At 68.3% G+C, this 21,503-nt stretch overlaps 1 protein-coding gene across 1 annotated transcript; it reads left to right on the forward strand.

Annotated features, from left to right (window-relative positions):
• Positions 1-309: 309 nt before the first annotated feature.
• On the forward strand, positions 310-13,374 carry MUC6 (mucin 6, oligomeric mucus/gel-forming). Its single transcript, XM_043582342.1, has 32 exons — positions 310-632; positions 952-1,186; positions 1,256-1,382; positions 4,339-4,401; positions 4,826-5,066; positions 5,137-5,263; positions 5,415-5,505; positions 5,582-5,691; positions 5,859-6,066; positions 6,198-6,320; positions 6,553-6,673; positions 6,835-6,973; positions 7,055-7,159; positions 7,319-7,391; positions 7,480-7,617; positions 7,836-7,997; positions 8,087-8,181; positions 8,272-8,404; positions 8,545-8,794; positions 8,884-8,936; positions 9,037-9,146; positions 9,574-9,725; positions 9,873-10,014; positions 10,094-10,204; positions 10,585-10,770; positions 10,847-11,122; positions 11,188-11,344; positions 11,489-11,629; positions 11,810-11,872; positions 11,964-11,998; positions 12,300-12,415; positions 13,146-13,374. Exons 1-32 carry the CDS (start codon positions 310-312, stop codon positions 13,372-13,374), a joined length of 4,635 nt encoding a protein of 1,544 aa, XP_043438277.1.
• Positions 13,375-21,503: the final 8,129 nt, after the last annotated feature.

The raw sequence follows: 21,503 nt of genomic DNA on the forward strand, positions 1-21,503 counted from the left end.
GCTTATTTAGCGTAAACACAGGTTATCTGTGAGGCAGGGTGGAGTGTCACGTGGGGAGCTCAGCCTGGGGGTTCCTCGGCAGCAGGAGCCCAGGGTTCCTGCACCCCCAAGTCTCTGTGGGGCCAGAACCAACCTCAGGAAAGGGGAAGCCCCTGTACCAGGGCCCCAGGCTCCTACATGGGGTCCCACACAGGCTCCCATTTAAGGCCAGGCTGCCCTGGAGAATCATCAAACCCATACCTGCTCCCCGACTGCTGGAAGATCCCACAAAGGATCCGAAACACACACAACTCCTGACCCTCCCTGATCATGACCCTCACCTTGCCCGTGATCTTGACCTTTGCCCTGATCATGATCCTCATCCTGGGCCTAACCCTGACCCCTTTCTCGGTGCTGGCCTGTGTCCTGCCCACTCGCTGTCCCCTGAGCTGTTGCCCCCCCACCCCTCCAGCCATGCCCTTCTCCCAGGAGGCGGTGGGCACAGCCCCTGCTCCTCTGCCTGGGAGGTTGGCACCCAGAGGCTGGCACCCAGCCCCCACAGAGATGCCCTCCCAGATGGGCAGCCCCCTGTGGCCGCTCCAGTCCTACTCCTCTGCCTACAAGCAACTCAGAGCCAAGGGGGTCAGAAAAAGGTAACGGGGGCCCTTCTGGATACAGCAGGACCACTCTGGTGCTTCACCCTCCCAGGGGGCTGGCGGGGAAGGATCACCAGGGAGGAGGTGCCCCACGGGGGCCCCTGTGCTTTGGGGTGGTATCGGCCCCGGGGAGGTGTCCCAAGGCCTGCTGCTGTCAGTGATGGCCCCACCCCAAAATGTGGTCCTTCCACTGGGTGGTCTTTGCTCCCAGGCAGGGGTGGGGCTGGGCAGGGTGGCACCTCTGGGGGTGCTAGGGTCTGGATGAGGGTGGAGTCCACCCCAGGGACCATCCGAGCACTTTGGGCTCCCCCGCCAGGGACGAACGGTGCCCAGGAGCTTCCCTGCACGCCCGGGGCGAGCACCCTCTCAGCCCCCAAGGTGTGGCTGATGGTGCCCCTGCCACCTCAGCCTGGAGCAAACACAGGACGTGTCTGCAAGGCCCTGGAGGGCCCATGCTGGCCCCTGCCTGGAGGCCAGCGATAATGGGGCTACCGCCCACCAAAGAGCTTTCCGAAGGCCAAGTCCTGTCTGGCCACCCCGGTGCCCAGTGGGTGAGGCAGGGGCGGGGCCTGTAGCCACTACATAAGGCGTCCGGGGCCGGCCACTCGGGCTGCACACAGGAGCAGGGAGCCTGCCCGGTGTTCGCGACGGGAGGGGCCGGGTCCAGCGGTGACCTCTCTTCACGCATCATGCTGGGGCCTCGGCTCCTGCTGCTCCTGTCCTGCGGGGGAGCCCTGCTCGGCGCTGGTGAGTGGGGGCCCGCAGGCCGCGCCACAGGGGCAGACAGACGCCCGCTGCCCCGGCGTCAGGCTGGCCGCAAGGACGTCGATGGAGCGGAGGCCCCTCCCTGCTCTGTAGCTGCCCCCCACTCGCCAAGACCCGGGCCTCTGCCAGAGAGCAGGCTGCCACTCACCCCTGCCCTGGGCACAGTGGCCAAGAAAGGACGCTGGGCTGCGGCAGGGCAGGGGTCCCTCGGGGACACACAGTCTCTTCAACAACCGTGCGTGCAGCAAGATGCGGGCATGCTGGGCAGGACGGTGCTGCCCGGGGCTCCGCTCTCCACACTGGGCCCCAGGACCTGAGAGCGCTGTAGGGTGCAGGGAGCAGGGCAGTGGCCTCGTGGGTGCTGGAGCCGAAGGGCCCAGCTGGAGACCCCAGCTCCACTGGGTCCTATGAACAGACGAGCCACAAAGTGGGCTCTAGGCCTCAGTTTCGCTGCCCGTAAAACTGGAGGAAACATTCCCCCCCTCATGTGGCTACCGTAAGGATTAAGGAAGCGGGGCCGGAAGGGGGCTCATGTCAGGGCCCAGGGCCACCACCACCGTTGCAGAGGCTCAGACAGGGCTGACGCTTCCTCCCGCCCCATCTTCCCAGCCAGGCCCAAGGAGCAGGGGTCCCTTTCCCCCTCCCCTCACCCCCACCTCCGGTTGCTGGTAACTACCCCAGACCCCCCCCGATGCCACAGGCTGAGCACAGCCTTCACTCCTGCCCCCAAGCCAGCCCCAAGGGGTCCTACGGTGGCCCAGAGACTGCGGGCACCAAGCCCTCTGGGCCTCTCTCTGCCCGAGCCCAGCATGACTGGTTTCTTCTCTCTCCTTAATCCTTGGTCGGCTGCTCCCTCCTTGGCGGGCCCTTGGCCGGGGACCCTGGGTGTAGGTACTGGGGGTGGGCCATGAACTCCTGAGCCCAGTGGGTCTCCCCTCGGCCCGCCCCGCCCCTTCCCTCCCATGAAGCCTGTCCCTCACCCTCGTGGCTCTGAGCACTCAGGACCCCTGGCCAGCCAAGGCCACTTGCCTGGGCACGTCCCCTCTGAGACCTGGACCCAGAACCAGGACGAGAAGGGGGGCACCCGGAAGCCAGCCGGGGTGGGGTGCAGGCCTGCAGGTGTGACGAGTGGATGTCGAGCCATGGGGGTCCAGCTGTGAGTGCCACAGGCCCCATCCATCCACGTTTCGGCAAACGCCCTCTGAGCACCAACTCGCGTGAGGGTGCTGAAAGGCGGGCCCTGCCCTCCTGGACCAGAGACTCAAAGAGCACAAGGTCAGACGCAGGGGCCCTGGGGTGCTGGGGACTTGAGGCAGGTACAGGAGAAGGCTCCTGAGGCAGGCCGGGGTGGAGACAGAACGGGCAGGGGCGGGCAGGGTCTCCCAGCGTGTAGAAGGGACAGCACGTGCTCTGGCGGCGCTGTGGCCTTCGGGGCTGAGAACGGTTGGGATGGCAGAGCCGCCCGCCCTGCGGGCCCCGTGGGTCTGTCCTGGGATTCTGAGCGGGAAGTGCAGAGGGCCCCCCTGCCTGCCTCCTGAGCGTGCCTCAAGGGAGCCTCCGCCGCCAGTGGTGGGGGCCACGGCTGACACAGAGCCGGAGGGCCTCAGTGAGGCTGGCAGGGGGGGACGAGGAGCTGGTGGAGTAGCCACTGCAAGGGGGGGGACCAGAGAGTGACCCACTGCGGGGGGTGGGGCAGAGGATACAGCCGGACGTGTCCTGGGGGTGGTGGTGAACTGAGAGGAGGGGCAGAGATGGGGACCCGTGTGGGGGACACCGTGGAGGGAAGAGGCCCAGGAGACCAAGTGTCACTAGCCCATTGGAACTAGAGCAACACAGCCTCTATGCCACCTGCCCCATCTGGGGACCCCTTCGGCCACCGGGCAGTTGTCCCCATCCCCTGGCATCGCCCCGAGACCCAGAAACAGGGCAGAGCCAGAGGCAGAGGGAGCACGGGGGAGGGGGCAGGATCAGGAACCCCAACAGCTGCACAGGCTGCTGAAGCAGGTGGGAGCCTCGGCAGAACTGAGGGCCCAAGTGGGTCTGGGGGACGGAGGCACTGGGAGCACGGCAGGGCGGGGGAGAGCCGAGGAGGCCACGGCCCACAGGTGAGGCCCCAGACTCCAGCTGCGCGTGGAGTCGCCAGCGGGGTCAGCGACTCCTGCCCCTGGCGGTCACGTGACTGTCTTCACCGGGCATTTCTCTAGTAACGGTCACCACGATCCCAAGACTAAGAGGTTGACAGGGAGGGAGGAAGTAGGAACGCAGCCACTTTGGGCGGCTGGTAGATGGGGTAGCCCCCCAGGGACTCTGGACCTCACCCCTGGGAGCACGGTGGGTGGGGTGCAGCCAGACAGAAGGACAGCCCGGACAGCCGCCCACCGACTCCAGGCCGGCTCGCCTCCAAGGCCCAGCCCTGTGCTGTCAGGGGGCCGCTCCCTCCCCAGGTCGCCTCGCGGCCTCCTGCTCAGTGACCACAAGGCCCCTCCTGCCCGGGGTCCACAGGGGAGCCAGGCAGCCTGTCCTGCGTGGGGGGCTCTCTCTGTTCAACCTGGGGGGCGCCTGCAGCGTGAGTGCTGGGAGCCCGGCAGGCAGACCGCAGGTGCGGCGGGGCACAGGGACCCCTCGCCCCACTCCGCCCACAGGACTGGCACGGGGCCGCATACCTCTCGTTCCCCCAGGGGCCTCTCCGTCCTCCCAGCACCCCCGACTGTCATCTCCTCGCCCTCAGGCCCCGCTCCTTGCCTTTCCACACATGCACGTGCACCGGCCTGCCCACGCAGGGACCCTGTGCACGTGTGACACGCGTGGCTGAGCCGGGCTGCTCAGAGGGCGTGAGGAGTAGAGCCGGAGCCAGCAGGCTCTGAGCTCCCGCCACACGGCTCCTGGCCGACAAGCCGCACACCCGGGGCGGTGCTGACCGCAGCCTCTGTCCACACAGGCCTAGACGACACCTCCTTTGTGCACCCGGGCCTCCAGAGGCTGCAGGACTCCCCAAAGACAGGTGAGGGCCACAGCCAGCCTCCCATCCCGTCCTGCAGAGCTGCCCGGAGCACCGAGGCCACAGGGTAGCCGTGGTCTGGGGTTTCTCTGAGGGGAACCCAGCTCCGCAAAGTCTCAGCCGGCCCCTCGCCTGGAGGGAAACAAGCCCACGCAGCCGGAGGGGGCAGGTGCCCGCGTGGGTGCTGAGCTGCAGCTCTGTGCCCTGCAGACCCCGGGGCCGATGCCTCAGTTCCTGTAAGGCTTGGGAGGCAGACCCAGCCCACAGCTGGCTTGGGACTGCGGGGCGGGCAGGGCCTCTTTCCCGCCCACACCAGGAGGGCCTGGAACTTAGCCAGGGGCCCAGTTCGAGGGGTCAAGCCTCCCCACACCTGCCCCATCAGCCAGGTGGACACAGGGCCCCAAGACTCTGTCCGCTACCCCCACAGGCTCAGACAAGGGCTGGTGCTCCACATGGGGGGCCGGACACTTCTCCACTTTCGACGGCCACGTGTATGACTTCCCGGGAACCTGCAACTACATCTTCTCTGCCACCTGCAAAGACGCGTCGCCCACCTTCAGCGTCCAGCTACGGCGAGAGCCCAGCGGGAGCATCTCCCGGATCATTGTGGAGCTGGGGGCCTCTGTGGTCACCGTGCAGAAGGCAGTCATCTCCGTCAAGGATGTGGGGTAGGCCACGTGGCTGGGGTGGGAGGCTGGGCGGGCAAGGGGGCTGTCCCTGACCACTCTCGTCCCACAGGGTCGTCAGCCTGCCCTACACCAGTAACGGGCTCCAGATAACACCCTTCGGCCAGAGCGTGCAGCTGGTGACCAAGCAGCTAGAGCTGGAGCTGGTGGTCATGTGGGGCCCAGGCACCCACCTCATGGTGAGGACGCCGGCAGGGGTGGGGGGCCGGGACACGGTCCTCCCAGGGTGGGGCACTGACCAGGAGCCTAGGCGGGCCCGGGCTCACCCCCCCGGTGCGGCGAGGGTCCCGGGGCCCCCTGACGGCGGTGCCCACCCACCCGCCACCGCAGGTGCTCGTCGAGAAGCGGCACAGGGGCAGGCTGTGCGGTCTCTGTGGAGACTTCAACGGCGAGCGGACGGACGAGTTTCTGAATGAGGAAGGTAGGTGGGGGCCGGGGCCCAGACCCCCTGAGGCCCGGCCCCATGGTGCTGACCCTGCTCCACCCCCCACCCCTAGGCAAACCCCTGGAACCCCACGTGTATGCCGCCCTCCAGACGCTGGATGACCCCAACGAGATCTGCACCTACGAGGCCGTCCCCAGCCCCTGGGTCCCACAGGCAGAGCATGTACGTGAGGTGACGGGGACCCCAGGGGCCGCGGTAGCCCTTCAGCCACGGTCGGGGCCGGCCGGTGGAGCGTGAGGGGCTCTCCGAGGCCAACGACACCCCTAGCCTTCTAAGGCTGGTGTGGGATCGGCCTTGACCCCCAAAACCCCGAATGGCCCTCTGCCCAGGCCCAGACCTGCAGCCAGCTGCTGACCCTGGTGTCCCCCGAGTGCAACGTGCCCAAAGAGACGTTCGTGCTGAGCTGCCAGGTGGACATGGCCGCGTGCGTCCCGCCAGGCCGGCGGGACTGTAGCTGTGCGACGCTGTCTGAGTACTCACGCCAGTGCAGCATGGCTGGCCAGGCCGTCAGCAACTGGCGGGGCCCCGGCCTCTGCTGTGAGTCCTGGGGAAAGGCCCCCCGTGCCCCCCCCCATGTCTGTGAGAGCGGGTGGAGGAGGGCTGGGCTAGGCCCCTGGCGGGGCAGGGCAGGAGGGGCGGGCTCTCACGGAGGCCGCGCGTGCCTGCAGCCTTGGGCCAGTGCGCGGCCAACCAGGTGTACCAGGAGTGCGGCGAGGCCTGCGTCAGGACCTGCTCCAACCCCCAGCACGCCTGCTCCAGCTTCTGCACCTTCGGCTGCTTCTGTCCAGGAGGTGAGGGCAGGAGGGAGGTCACTGGGGGGTCCAAGAGAGCGCCAGAACACATGGCACCGGATCCGACCAGGAGCGGCACCTGGGTCTGGGCACCCTGGCTCGAGGGGAGGGTGGCTGCAAGTGCAAGCGGGGGACGGGGTCAGGGGACAGAGGGACAGGAGCCGGGAAGGACTGCCCAGCGAGGGCGTGGGAGGGCATCTAGCCCCGGGCCTAGGAAAGCCCTCTCCTGCAGATACGGTTCTCGATGACATCTCCAAAAACCACACCTGCGTGCCGGTCACCCAGTGCCCCTGCGTGCTCAACGGGGTGGTCTACGCCCCTGGGGAGGTCATGACATCCGCCTGCCAGACCTGGTGAGTGCCGGACGGCTTGCCAGGGCACACGGGCAAGACGGAGACGTGGGGGGTGGGACACAGGGCTTATATAAGGGGCAACCTCAGCCCCGGAGGCAGCCAGCTCTGCCAGCCTGGAGCGTCTGGGGGTGCCAGCTGGGTCACCCCCTCCCGGTCTGCAGCCAGTGTACCATGGGCCAGTGGAAGTGCACAGAGCAGCCCTGCCCCCGACGCTGCTCCCTGGAAGGCGGCTCCTTTGTCACCACGTTCGATGCCAGGCCTTACCGCTTCCACGGCACCTGCACCTACATCCTCCTGCAGGTAGGACACGCCACAGCGGGGGTGGGAGGGTCACACCGAGCACCCCCGGGCCATCTGTGCTGAGCCACATCCCCCTCCTAGAGCCCGCAGCTCCCCGAGGGGGGGTCCCTCATGGCCTTGTACGACAAGTCTGGGCATTCTCACTCGGAGACCGCCCTAGCTGCTGTCATCTACAAGTCCGGCCAGGTAAGGCCACCCTGTCACGCGGCTGCTGCGCTCACCCCGGGTTCCCAAGCATTTGCATCCCTGCTACGTCCCAGCTCCTGCTTCATCCGGCCTGGCAGGAGGGAAGGCCACCCCCCCCCGCTCCTGGCACCCCCATGACTCAGGCCACCCTCCCTCCAGGACAAAATCGTGATTTCTCAGGACGAGGTCCTCACCGACAAAGGAAATACCAAGTGGCTACCATACAAGACTCGTACGTTCTTAGCCCCTGCCCAGCACCTAGGGCCGCATTGGGAGACAGTCCCAAAGTGGGCTGCTTCCTGAGCCCCCTGTCCCCCCAGGCAACATCACAGTCTTCAGGCAGACGTCCACCCACCTCCAGATGGCCACCACCTTCGGGCTGGAGCTCGTGATCCAGCTACAGCCCGTGTTCCAGGCGTATGTCACCGTCGGGCCCCAGTTCAGAGGCCAGACCACAGGTGAGCCCCTCCCTGGCCTGCCCGGCTTGGCCAGAGCAGAGAAAGGGCCCAAGAGAGTCTTGCTCGTTCAGCGCTCACGGCCCCAGGCTGGCCCTCCCATGTGGCAGCCAGTGACAGCCTCATGCCCAGGGCATGGTGATGGGAGGAGACGGGCTTTGAAGTTTGGGGCAGGGCAGGAGAGCAGGCTGGCTCCCCGCCTCACAGCCCGGCCGGTGCAGGGCTCTGTGGCACCTTCAACGGGGACACGACCGATGACTTCATGGCCAGCACGGGCATCGTTGAGGGCACTGCCTCGCTCTTTGTGGATTCCTGGAGGACCGGGAACTGCCCAGCCTCGCTTGAGCGTGAGACTGACCCCTGCTCCATGAGCCAGCTCAACAGTAAGTGCCAGGCCCCGGGGGAGATCCGCGGGTGGGCGCGAGGCCCAGGCTGGGTAAGCCCAAGACCCATGCCGCCCCTGTCCCCCCAGAGGTGTGTGCAGAGACCCGCTGCTCAGTGCTGGTGAAGGAGGGCACGGTGTTCGAGAAGTGCCATGCCACGGTGAACCCCAGGCCCTTCTACAAGGTGGGCAGGACCTGCGGGCCAGTGGGGGGCCCGGGGGGTGGGCCCTGGGGGTCGGGGGTCCCCCGGCTACCACGCCCTGTCCACCCGCAGAGGTGCGTGTACCAGGCCTGCAACTACGAGGAGACCCTCCTCCACATCTGCGCCGTCCTGAGTGACTATGCCCGAGCGTGTGCCACACGGGGCGTCCTGCTACGGGGCTGGAGAAGCGGCGTGGACAACTGCAGTGCGTGTGGCGGGCGCGGGCAGGGGTGGGAGGGGCCCAGGGCACGCGGGGAGGGGGGAGGGGGGGCAGGGGTCACAACGGGGTCCCGCCCAGTTCCACCCAGCCACCCCCCCGAGGGCCTGACCCCAGCGCCCCCACAGCCACCCCCTGCACGGGCAACCAGACGTTCGGCTACGACAGCCGGGCCTGCGGCCGCACGTGCCTCTCGCTGTCCGACCGCGCCGCCGAGTGCCACCCGAGTGCCGTGCCCATGGACGGCTGTAATTGCCCCGAGGGCACCTACCTCGACCACGAGGCCCGGTGCGTGCGCAAGGCCCAGTGCCCCTGCCTCCTGGACGGCTCCAAGTTCATCCGAGCTGACCAGTCTGCCATGGTCAACGGCGTCATCTGGTGAGCAAGGGGTCCCCAGGGGAGCCGGCCCACCCTAGCCCGCGGCCCCCAGCCAGGGCCAGCGCACTCACACAGCCCCCCTCTCGCAGCTACTGCATCAACGGGAGGCTGAGCTGCCCAGGGCGGCCGCAGATGCTCCTGGGTACGTAGCTGTGCAGAGGCCGGTGGGACTGGACAGCCACGTGCCGTGGCCCCTCTAAGCCGGCCTCACCCCTGCCCCACCCCCCCCAACTTCCCTGCAGCCACCTGCTCGGCCCCCAAGACCTTCCAGTCCTGCAACCAATCTTCGGAGAACACGTTTGGGGCAGCCTGTGCCCCCACGTGCCAGATGCTGGCCAGTGGCATCCCCTGTGTAAGGCTTGGGGCAGAGGGGCAAGGGAGGTCCCCCGAGGGTAGACCCCCCCCTGGACAGCCTGTGGCGGACGCCGCCCAGGGCCTCTCCCTGGACCACGAGAGGATTTTCGCAAAATCCCCAGGGAAGGCAGGGCCACGCTGTCCCTCTGTCCCCGTCAGCCCGTGACGAGGGTGGCTGGTGCCCAAAGGGGGCTGAGAGGGTCATGAGTGGCCCTGGTGGCCAGGCCTCCCACCACTCAGGGAGGGGATGTCACAGCTCAGCAGTGACACAAAAGCACCAGGACCTTGCTAAGAGAAGGGCCTGGAGCAGGTGTGGCCGCGGGGGACAGACTGGGAGGAATACCGGGGGTCTCAGGAGGGCCCAGGGCCCTCTGGCAGCAGCAGGCAAGGCCGTCCTCCCAGGGACCGCTGACCTCTCCGTACAGGTGCCCACCAAGTGCGAGCCTGGCTGTGTCTGTGCCGAGGGGCTCTACGAGAACGCCAGGGGGCAGTGCGTACCCCCTGAGGAGTGTCCATGCGAGTTTGCAGGGGTCTCCTACCCCCGGGGCGCTCAACTCCACACTGACTGTAAGACGTGGTAAGCCACAACCTTACCCCGGAGGCCCCGGTGGCCCGGAGGTGTCCCCGGGGTCTCCCACCAACCCCACCAAGGTCGGGGCCCAGCGGGAATGCACGTAGGGCCTGGGACCCCCTGGAACGCCACATCACCAGCTTCTCTCCCCAGCACCTGCTCGGGGGGGAGGTGGACGTGCTGGCAGAGCGCCCGGTGCTCGTCTACCTGCACCCTGTACGGGGAGGGCCACGTGGTCACCTTTGACGGGCAGCGCTTCACGTTCGATGGCAGCTGCAGCTACGTCCTGACCACAGTAAGGCCCCGCCCTGGGCCGTGGGCAGTGGGTGCCGCGGGGGCCGCTGGGCAGGCTCCTCAGCACCCCCTCCCCACAGGACAGCTGCGGGGCCAACAGCTCCCGGCCCACCTTCAAAGTCCTGACAGAGAACGTCGTGTGTGGGAAGTCAGGCGTCACCTGCTCCCGGGCCGTCAAGATCTTCCTGGGGGTGAGCGGGCTGGGTGGGGCCTCCTCACACTTCAGCCACCAGAGCCCCAGGTCCTGGCCACTGGGCACCCCCAGACCCCTGCCGTCTGCGTGGTGGGCGGGAGGAGCCCCCGGAGATACACAGCGGTGCTAAGGGGCGGGGGGTGCTTTTCCCAGAAGCTTGATCCTCAGCCCCTGGTTCAGTTTCCACCACGCTCTGGAATGTTCTGCCCAAATTCCAGAGGGCAGGCCCCCAGCACAGAACTGGCCTCTGGCAGGCACTGGCCCAATGCGTGTCCACACTGCCTCAGAGAGCCCCGGGCAGGGGACGTGGAGCCCGGTGACATCTGGCGGCCGCCAAGAACTGGGGACAGGCCGCCTCATGACAGCCCCGCCCCACAGGACCTGACCATAGTGCTGGCGGACAGGACGTACACGGTCAGTGGGGGGGACCCTCACGTTCACTTCCGGGTGCAAACCGGCTCCCTGAACCTGGTGCTGGACATCACCATCGGTAGCAGGTACAACCTGACCCTCGTCTGGAACAAGCACATGACCGTCTACATCAAGATCACGCGTGCTGCCCAGGTACAGGCGCTGCCCCAAGGCCCGGGGCGGCCCGCGGGGCAGGGGCGGCGCCCGGCCTGACGCCAGACCCCCGCAGGACGCACTGTGCGGCTTGTGTGGCAACTACAACGGGAACATGAAAGACGACTTTGAGACACGCAGCAAGTACGTGGCGTCCGACGAGCTGGAATTCGTCAACTCGTGGAAAGACAGCCCCCTGTGCGGAGACGCCAGCCTCACGCTGGACCCCTGCAGCCTCAACGCCTTCCGCCACGTGTGGGCAGAGCGCACCTGCAACATCATCAACAGCCAGACCTTCGCCGCCTGCCACAGCCAGGTGGGCCCCCGCCCCCAGCCCCCCAGCCCCCCCACCGTGCGCTCCTCGGACCCTGGCCCAGGCGGGCGCACCGGGCAGGCTCTGAGGGCCCCTTCCCACAGGTGTACCGCCTGCCCTACTATGAGGCCTGCGTGCGAGACACGTGTGGCTGCGACACCAGCGGGGACTGCGAGTGCCTGTGCGACGCGGTTGCCGCCTACGCCAAGGCCTGCCTGGACAAGGGCGTGTGTGTGGACTGGAGGACCCCCGACTTCTGCCGTGAGTGCCCTGCCCTGTCGGCAGGCTGCCCGCATGCAGTGCTCTCCCCGGGCGGGCGCGGGTACAGGCGGCCCCTCCCCCCAGACCCGCGTTCGGGCCCCCCGACCAGGGCACCAAAGGCCTGATGGACGCCCCTTCCCCCAGCCGTCTACTGCGATTTCTACAACGGCCACACGTCGGGGGACAGCGCGCCCACACAAACCCAGGACACCAGCTGCACGTGGCACTACCAGCCGTGCCTCTGCCCCGGGAACCCGCAGAGCGTCCCGGGCGCCAACATTGAAGGTACAGGCCAAGAAAGAGGTCTGGGCAGAGAATGCACCGGGAGAACGGGGTGTCGGGGGCTGGGGACGGGGGCGGGGGGTGGGGGGCCTGTATCCAGGCTTCCGCGGTGACGCCGGGACAGGCTGGAGACACAGAGGGGCGGGGCCCTCCAGACCATCTTCTCTGCAACCCGCTCCCCAGGCTGCTACAACTGCTCCCGGCACGAGTACTTCGACCACAGCAAGGGGAGCTGCGTTCCCTGTGGTAAGCCCCATCGGCCACCCAAGGCCCCCTCCCAAGCCCCCCCCCACCCCGTGCCCCCCAGACCCCGCACATCCTTCTTGCGACCTCCCAGCTGAGGCTCCCGGAGACCCTGGCAGCCTGAGCCCGGTCAGTACAAACAAGAAAAGCATCAGCCTCCCTTCCTCCTCCCCAAACATCCACCCACCCTGTCCCCCAGACCCAACCCTGCCACCCTGCTGGGGGGTGTGGGCGTGGACCGGGAATCCACTGGGAATTCAGCACCAGGTCGCCGAGACGACCGCCTTATCATGGGACGGGACGGAAGAAGGTGCAGACGGAGGCAGACGAAAAGCAGGGACGTGGGCACCTCTGTGGCAGCTTCGTCCCCCGGGGTCTGTAGCTGCACGAGGCGGGGGGCAGACCCTCTTCACCGCTCCTTTTCTTGCAGGGCCGCCACCCGCCACACCCGAGCCCACCACAGGTGATTGCACACGCCCTAGGTGCCAAGGGGGAAGGGCGCTCTCCCCCAGCTCCCCGCCAGCTCGGCGGGGCTGTGTCTGTCGGGTCGGGTGCCCAGACCCGTGGTAGACAATCCTGTCCCTGCATCCGCAGCCAGTGTGTGGGGGATGGGGCAGGGAGCTCGCCAGGACCGTCCCTGGGGCTGCTCTGCACAGGGGGACCGGTGAGGTCACAGGGGAAGGGACATTTAAGCCTCTGCCCCCTGGCCCACCGCAGCCTAAGCAGCCACTGAGAACACCAAGGCTGACGGGGAGCTCAGGGTGCGGATTGGGGGAGGGGCCCCACACCTCAGCACTGAGAGAACTTTCCAGAAAGTTGGCATCCTTAGCACAGAATCCCTGCTTCGGGGTGGCCCTCGGTTTCCACAAAAGACTCATTCTAGGAAAACCTTGTCACAGTACGTGACCATTCCCTTCCGCCTTACACTATTGATAGAAAATACGTACGACATGCCACTGAGACGGGCCCCTGCAACAGGCATGGGCCCGGCATGCTGCCCACCCCACCTGGCACAGCAGAAAGCCTCCTGGCAGCCGAGACACCTTGTGTCCTATTAGAAACGGTGGGTGGATGGACAGTCAGTGGCCCAGCGGCCACGCGGTCAATGAAAACACCACCAAAGCCACTCAAGCCAGGGCCAGTCACAGTAGCACATGGGAATGAGAGGGGCGAGGACAGGGGAGACAGAGCCCTCGCGAGGGGTGCAGGGACCTCAGGATCAGCAGGGAAAGTGGGGGCAGGGCTGGAGGGATGTTCTGGGCTCTGCCCCCTGCAGACTCTCCTCGAACCACCTCTGCCATCACCACACGGGCCACCTCAGCACCAGCCGCAACAGCCTCTATCAAGTCAACGGCCACAGGATCCACGGTGACACAGGCCACAAGGAAACCGACGACGTTCACGCTGAGCTCAGCCACGCAATCCACAGCTCGGGCCACAGAACACACCACACCAGTACCGCCGATCCCACAAACGTCAGAGACTTCCACGGGGCCCCCAAGTAAGGATGCCTCCACGTGACAGGCCCCAAAAGACCAGGCACAACACATACCTAGAAACAGGACGGAAGCAGCAAAGGGCTGCATGGGAGGGAGGCAGGTGAGGTCGGGTCACGAGGGGGTACCCATAGAACCCCCAGGTTCAAGGGTGGCGCCCTAACTGCACCCGCTCAGCTTCTCACCACCAGCATCAGAGACCCACCCCAGGGGAAACACACACCCAGGGGGCCAGCAAACGTGCCGCTGCCTTCAGTGCAGCCCAAATTACTACAGGTTGGGTGACGAGCGTCCCAAATCGTCTGACAGAAACCTAGAAACTGAGACCTTACCCAAAACACCAGCAGGAGGCCCATGGCGGCAGGCACCGCCCAGCAAAGACAGCCAGATGAGAGTGGGGGAGGGGGAAAGGTGCCACATGGGCAAAGCAGTACCAACTGAGAGCACACTGCAGAAGCCAAGGTGCAAAGGACTCACAAAAACCCAGGGGGAGACAGAAGGTAACACGATAGGCACGCTCAGGGAATGCCTGGGAAATCCCCACCAGGTACACACAGAAGCCACAGGCGGGCAGGAAGAAAACGAGTCAGGACTGGGGGACGGGACGGGTCGTCACGCAGGTAAGACCAGGAGGAGAAGCACTTGACTGACACACACTGTTTCCCGCAGCGATCGCTACACATCACGGGACCCAGGACACACCTGCCACCAGGGAGACAAGGCACACGGAGTCCCCCCGAGCCCCTGAGACTACCAAAGGCCACAGCAGCCAACACACAAGTCCCATCATGACACACTCCACACTCCACCCTGAAAAGAGCACACACACAACACTTATATCCACCACATTTGACACACGACACACAAGTAATTCTGTCCCACCGTCCGCTGTACCCACCAACACCCGGTCGACAGGGCCCCCCACGGGCACGTCCATCCGCACCACCTCCGCCAGGCCAACCCCGCCGCGCCCCGAGGCCACACGGTCCACGCGCCCTGCCCCCTCCACCACGTCCTCGGTGACGCACACGACCCACCGACTCATCACCCCAACCCACTCGGAGACCCACCAGCCCCACTCCACCGGCAGCCCTCCCCTCTCCTCTTCGGCAACGCCCATCGTGCCCGGCACTGGCACACGGCCCACGCACACGACCACGCCACTCACTCGGACCACCCAGACGCCTAGCTCAGTCACCACCACCAAAACATCCAGCGTGCCAGGGACACACCCTTCCGCCCCCGCCCACACGCACTCCTCACCCACTCCCCACACCACCGTCTCCCCAACGCCCCCCAGGTCCGGAACCACGACCCCCGTGACACACACCGCGACAAGCACGGCCACCGCGACCCAGTCCCACACACCGCACACGACGCACTCCGGCCCGACGCCGTCCGCTGTACCCAGCAGCGCGCGGTCGACAGGACCCCCCACGGGCACGTCCTTCCGCACCACCTCCGCCAGGCCAACCCCGCCGCGCCCCGAGGCCACACGGTCCACGCGCCCTGCCCCCTCCACCACGTCCTCGGTGACGCACACGACCCACCGACTCATCACCCCAACCCACTCGGAGACCCACCAGCCCCACTCCACCGGCAGCCCTCCCCTCTCCTCTTCGGCAACGCCCATCGTGCCCGGCACTGGCACACGGCCCACGCACACGACCACGCCACTCACTCGGACCACCCAGACGCCTAGCTCAGTCACCACCACCAAAACCTCCAGCGTGCCCGGGACACACCCTTCCGCCCCCGCCCACACGCACTCCTCACCCACTCCCCACACCACCGTCTCCCCAACGCCCCCCAGGTCCGGAACCACGACCCCCGTGACACACACCGCGACAAGCACGGCCACCGCGACCCAGTCCCACACACCCCACACGACGCACTCCGGCCCGACGCCGTCCGCTGTACCCACCAGCGCGCGGTCGACAGGGCCCCCCACGGGCACGTCCTTCCGCACCACCTCCGCCAGGCCAACCCCGCCGCGCCCCGAGGCCACACGGTCCACGCGCCCTGCCCCCTCCACCACGTCCTCGGTGACGCACACGACCCACCGACTCATCACCCCAACCCACTCGGAGACCCACCAGCCCCACTCCACCGGCAGCCCTCCCCTCTCCTCTTCGGCAACGCCCATCGTGCCCGGCACTGGCACACGGCCCACGCACACGACCACGCCACTCACTCGGACCACCCAGACGCCTAGCTCAGTCACCACCACCAAAACCTCCAGCGTGCCCGGGACACACCCTTCCGGCCCCGCCCACACGCACTCCTCACCCACTCCCCACACCACCGTCTCCCCAACGCCCCCCAGGTCCGGAACCACGACCCCCGTGACACACACCGCGACAAGCACGGCCACCGCGACCCAGTCCCACACACCCCACACGACGCACTCCGGCCCGACGCCGTCCGCTGTACCCACCAGCGCGCGGTCGACAGGGCCCCCCATGGGCACGTCCTTCCGCACCACCTCCGCCAGGCCAACCCCGCCGCGCCCCGAGGCCACACGGTCCACGCGCCCTGCCCCCTCCACCACGTCCTCAGTGACGCACACGACCCACCGACTCATCACCCCAACCCACTCGGAGACCCACCAGCCCCACTCCACCGGCAGCCCTCCCCTCTCCTCTTCGGCAACGCCCATCGTGCCCGGCACTGGCACACGGCCCACGCACACGACCACGCCACTCACTCGGACCACCCAGACGCCTAGCTCAGTCACCACCACCAAAACCTCCAGCGTGCCCGGGACACACCCTTCCGCCCCCGCCCACACGCACTCCTCACCCACTCCCCACACCACCGTCTCCCCAACGCCCCCCAGGTCCGGAACCACGACCCCCGTGACACACACCGCGACAAGCACGGCCACCGCGACCCAGTCCCACACACCCCACACGACGCACTCCGGCCCGACGCCGTCCGCTGTACCCACCAGCGCGCGGTCGACAGGGCCCCCCACGGGCACGTCCTTCCGCACCACCTCCGCCAGGCCAACCCCGCCGCGCCCCGAGGCCACACGGTCCACGCGCCCTGCCCCCTCCACCACGTCCTCGGTGACGCACACGACCCACCGACTCATCACCCCAACCCACTCGGAGACCCACCAGCCCCACTCCACCGGCAGCCCTCCCCTCTCCTCTTCGGCAACGCCCATCGTGCCCGGCACTGGCACACGGCCCACGCACACGACCACGCCACTCACTCGGACCACCCAGACGCCTAGCTCAGTCACCACCACCAAAACCTCCAGCGTGCCCGGGACACACCCTTCCGGCCCCGCCCACACGCACTCCTCACCCACTCCCCACACCACCGTCTCCCCAACGCCCCCCAGGTCCGGAACCACGACCCCCGTGACACACACCGCGACAAGCACGGCCACCGCGACCCAGTCCCACACACCCCACACGACGCACTCCGGCCCGACGCCGTCCGCTGTACCCACCAGCGCGCGGTCGACAGGGCCCCCCACGGGCACGTCCTTCCGCACCACCTCCGCCAGGCCAACCCCGCCGCGCCCCGAGGCCACACGGTCCACGCGCCCTGCCCCCTCCACCACGTCCTCGGTGACGCACACGACCCACCGACTCATCACCCCAACCCACTCGGAGACCCACCAGCCCCACTCCACCGGCAGCCCTCCCCTCTCCTCTTCGGCAACGCCCATCGTGCCCGGCACTGGCACACGGCCCACGCACACGACCACGCCACTCACTCGGACCACCCAGACGCCTAGCTCAGTCACCACCACCAAAACCTCCAGCGTGCCCGGGACACACCCTTCCGCCCCCGCCCACACGCACTCCTCACCCACTCCCCACACCACCGTCTCCCCAACGCCCCCCAGGTCCGGAACCACGACCCCCGTGACACACACCGCGACAAGCACGGCCACCGCGACCCAGTCCCACACACCCCACACGACGCACTCCGGCCCGACGCCGTCCGCTGTACCCACCAGCGCGCGGTCGACAGGGCCCCCCACGGGCACGTCCTTCCGCACCACCTCCGCCAGGCCAACCCCGCCGCGCCCCGAGGCCACACGGTCCACGCGCCCTGCCCCCTCCACCACGTCCTCGGTGACGCACACGACCCACCGACTCATCACCCCAACCCACTCGGAGACCCACCAGCCCCACTCCACCGGCAGCCCTCCCCTCTCCTCTTCGGCAACGCCCATCGTGCCCGGCACTGGCACACGGCCCACGCACACGACCACGCCACTCACTCGGACCACCCAGACGCCTAGCTCAGTCACCACCACCAAAACCTCCAGCGTGCCCGGGACACACCCTTCCGGCCCCGCCCACACGCACTCCTCACCCACTCCCCACACCACCGTCTCCCCAACGCCCCCCAGGTCCGGAACCACGACCCCCGTGACACACACCGCGACAAGCACGGCCACCGCGACCCAGTCCCACACACCCCACACGACGCACTCCGGCCCGACGCCGTCCGCTGTACCCACCAGCGCGCGGTCGACAGGGCCCCCCACGGGCACGTCCTTCCGCACCACCTCCGCCAGGCCAACCCCGCCGCGCCCCGAGGCCACACGGTCCACGCGCCCTGCCCCCTCCACCACGTCCTCGGTGACGCACACGACCCACCGACTCATCACCCCAACCCACTCGGAGACCCACCAGCCCCACTCCACCGGCAGCCCTCCCCTCTCCTCTTCGGCAACGCCCATCGTGCCCGGCACTGGCACACGGCCCACGCACACGACCACGCCACTCACTCGGACCACCCAGACGCCTAGCTCAGTCACCACCACCAAAACCTCCAGCGTGCCCGGGACACACCCTTCCGGCCCCGCCCACACGCACTCCTCACCCACTCCCCACACCACCGTCTCCCCAACGCCCCCCAGGTCCGGAACCACGACCCCCGTGACACACACCGCGACAAGCACGGCCACCGCGACCCAGTCCCACACACCCCACACGACGCACTCCGGCCCGACGCCATCCGCTGTACCCACCAGCGCGCGGTCGACAGGGCCCCCCACGGGCACGTCCTTCCGCACCACCTCCGCCAGGCCAACCCCGCCGCGCCCCGAGGCCACACGGTCCACGCGCCCTGCCCCCTCCACCACGTCCTCGGTGACGCACACGACCCACCGACTCATCACCCCAACCCACTCGGAGACCCACCAGCCCCACTCCACCGGCAGCCCTCCCCTCTCCTCTTCGGCAACGCCCATCGTGCCCGGCACTGGCACACGGCCCACGCACACGACCACGCCACTCACTCGGACCACCCAGACGCCTAGCTCAGTCACCACCACCAAAACCTCCAGCGTGCCCGGGACACACCCTTCCGCCCCCGCCCACACGCACTCCTCACCCACTCCCCACACCACCGTCTCCCCAACGCCCCCCAGGTCCGGAACCACGACCCCCGTGACACACACCGCGACAAGCACGGCCACCGCGACCCAGTCCCACACACCCCACACGACGCACTCCGGCCCGACGCCGTCCGCTGTACCCACCAGCGCGCGGTCGACAGGGCCCCCCACGGGCACGTCCTTCCGCACCACCTCCGCCAGGCCAACCCCGCCGCGCCCCGAGGCCACACGGTCCACGCGCCCTGCCCCCTCCACCACGTCCTCGGTGACGCACACGACCCACCGACTCATCACCCCAACCCACTCGGAGACCCACCAGCCCCACTCCACCGGCAGCCCTCCCCTCTCCTCTTCGGCAACGCCCATCGTGCCCGGCACTGGCACACGGCCCACGCACACGACCACGCCACTCACTCGGACCACCCAGACGCCTAGCTCAGTCACCACCACCAAAACCTCCAGCGTGCCCGGGACACACCCTTCCGCCCCCGCCCACACGCACTCCTCACCCACTCCCCACACCACCGTCTCCCCAACGCCCCCCAGGTCCGGAACCACGACCCCCGTGACACACACCGCGACAAGCACGGCCACCGCGACCCAGTCCCACACACCCCACACGACGCACTCCGGCCCGACGCCGTCCGCTGTACCCACCAGCGCGCGGTCGACAGGGCCCCCCACGGGCACGTCCTTCCGCACCACCTCCGCCAGGCCAACCCCGCCGCGCCCCGAGGCCACACGGTCCACGCGCCCTGCCCCCTCCACCACGTCCTCGGTGACGCACACGACCCACCGACTCATCACCCCAACCCACTCGGAGACCCACCAGCCCCACTCCACCGGCAGCCCTCCCCTCTCCTCTTCGGCAACGCCCATCGTGCCCGGCACTGGCACACGGCCCACGCACACGACCACGCCACTCACTCGGACCACCCAGACGCCTAGCTCAGTCACCACCACCAAAACCTCCAGCGTGCCCGGGACACACCCTTCCGGCCCCGCCCACACGCACTCCTCACCCACTCCCCACACCACCGTCTCCCCAACGCCCCCCAGGTCCGGAACCACGACCCCCGTGACACACACCGCGACAAGCACGGCCACCGCGACCCAGTCCCACACACCCCACACGACGCACTCCGGCCCGACGCCGTCCGCTGTACCCACCAGCGCGCGGTCGACAGGGCCCCCCACGGGCACGTCCTTCCGCACCACCTCCGCCAGGCCAACCCCGCCGCGCCCCGAGGCCACACGGTCCACGCGCCCTGCCCCCTCCACCACGTCCTCGGTGACGCACACGACCCACCGACTCATCACCCCAACCCACTCGGAGACCCACCAGCCCCACTCCACCGGCAGCCCTCCCCTCTCCTCTTCGGCAACGCCCATCGTGCCCGGCACTGGCACACGGCCCACGCACACGACCACGCCACTCACTCGGACCACCCAGACGCCTAGCTCAGTCACCACCACCAAAACCTCCAGCGTGCCCGGGACACACCCTTCCGCCCCCGCCCACACGCACTCCTCACCCACTCCCCACACCACCGTCTCCCCAACGCCCCCCAGGTCCGGAACCACGACCCCCGTGACACACACCGCGACAAGCACGGCCACCGCGACCCAGTCCCACACACCCCACACGACGCACTCCGGCCCGACGCCGTCCGCTGTACCCACCAGCGCGCGGTCGACAGGGCCCCCCACGGGCACGTCCTTCCGCACCACCTCCGCCAGGCCAACCCCGCCGCGCCCCGAGGCCACACGGTCCACGCGCCCTGCCCCCTCCACCACGTCCTCGGTGACGCACACGACCCACCGACTCATCACCCCAACCCACTCGGAGACCCACCAGCCCCACTCCACCGGCAGCCCTCCCCTCTCCTCTTCGGCAACGCCCATCGTGCCCGGCACTGGCACACGGCCCACGCACACGACCACGCCACTCACTCGGACCACCCAGACGCCTAGCTCAGTCACCACCACCAAAACCTCCAGCGTGCCCGGGACACACCCTTCCGGCCCCGCCCACACGCACTCCTCACCCACTCCCCACACCACCGTCTCCCCAACGCCCCCCAGGTCCGGAACCACGACCCCCGTGACACACACCGCGACAAGCACGGCCACCGCGACCCAGTCCCACACACCCCACACGACGCACTCCGGCCCGACGCCGTCCGCTGTACCCACCAGCGCGCGGTCGACAGGGCCCCCCACGGGCACGTCCTTCCGCACCACCTCCGCCAGGCCAACCCCGCCGCGCCCCGAGGCCACACGGTCCACGCGCCCTGCCCCCTCCACCACGTCCTCGGTGACGCACACGACCCACCGACTCATCACCCCAACCCACTCGGAGACCCACCAGCCCCACTCCACCGGCAGCCCTCCCCTCTCCTCTTCGGCAACGCCCATCGTGCCCGGCACTGGCACACGGCCCACGCACACGACCACGCCACTCACTCGGACCACCCAGACGCCTAGCTCAGTCACCACCACCAAAACCTCCAGCGTGCCCGGGACACACCCTTCCGCCCCCGCCCACACGCACTCCTCACCCACTCCCCACACCACCGTCTCCCCAACGCCCCCCAGGTCCGGAACCACGACCCCCGTGACACACACCGCGACAAGCACGGCCACCGCGACCCAGTCCCACACACCCCACACGACGCACTCCGGCCCGACGCCGTCCGCTGTACCCACCAGCGCGCGGTCGACAGGGCCCCCCACGGGCACGTCCTTCCGCACCACCTCCGCCAGG

The sequence above is a fragment of the Prionailurus bengalensis genome, chromosome D1 (assembly GCF_016509475.1).
Source record: "Prionailurus bengalensis isolate Pbe53 chromosome D1, Fcat_Pben_1.1_paternal_pri, whole genome shotgun sequence".
Lineage (NCBI taxonomy): Eukaryota > Metazoa > Chordata > Mammalia > Carnivora > Felidae > Prionailurus > Prionailurus bengalensis.

Coding starts and splice junctions, on each gene's coding strand:
- MUC6 (XM_043582342.1), top strand. CDS start 310: ATGACCCTCACCTTGCCCGTGATCTTGACCTTTGCCCTGATCATGATC. Junction 6,067..6,197: donor GCGGGGCCCCGGCCTCTGCT/GTGAGTCCTGGG, acceptor GCGTGCCTGCAG/CCTTGGGCCAGTGCGCGGCC. Junction 11,630..11,809: donor CCCGGGCGCCAACATTGAAG/GTACAGGCCAAG, acceptor CCCGCTCCCCAG/GCTGCTACAACTGCTCCCGG.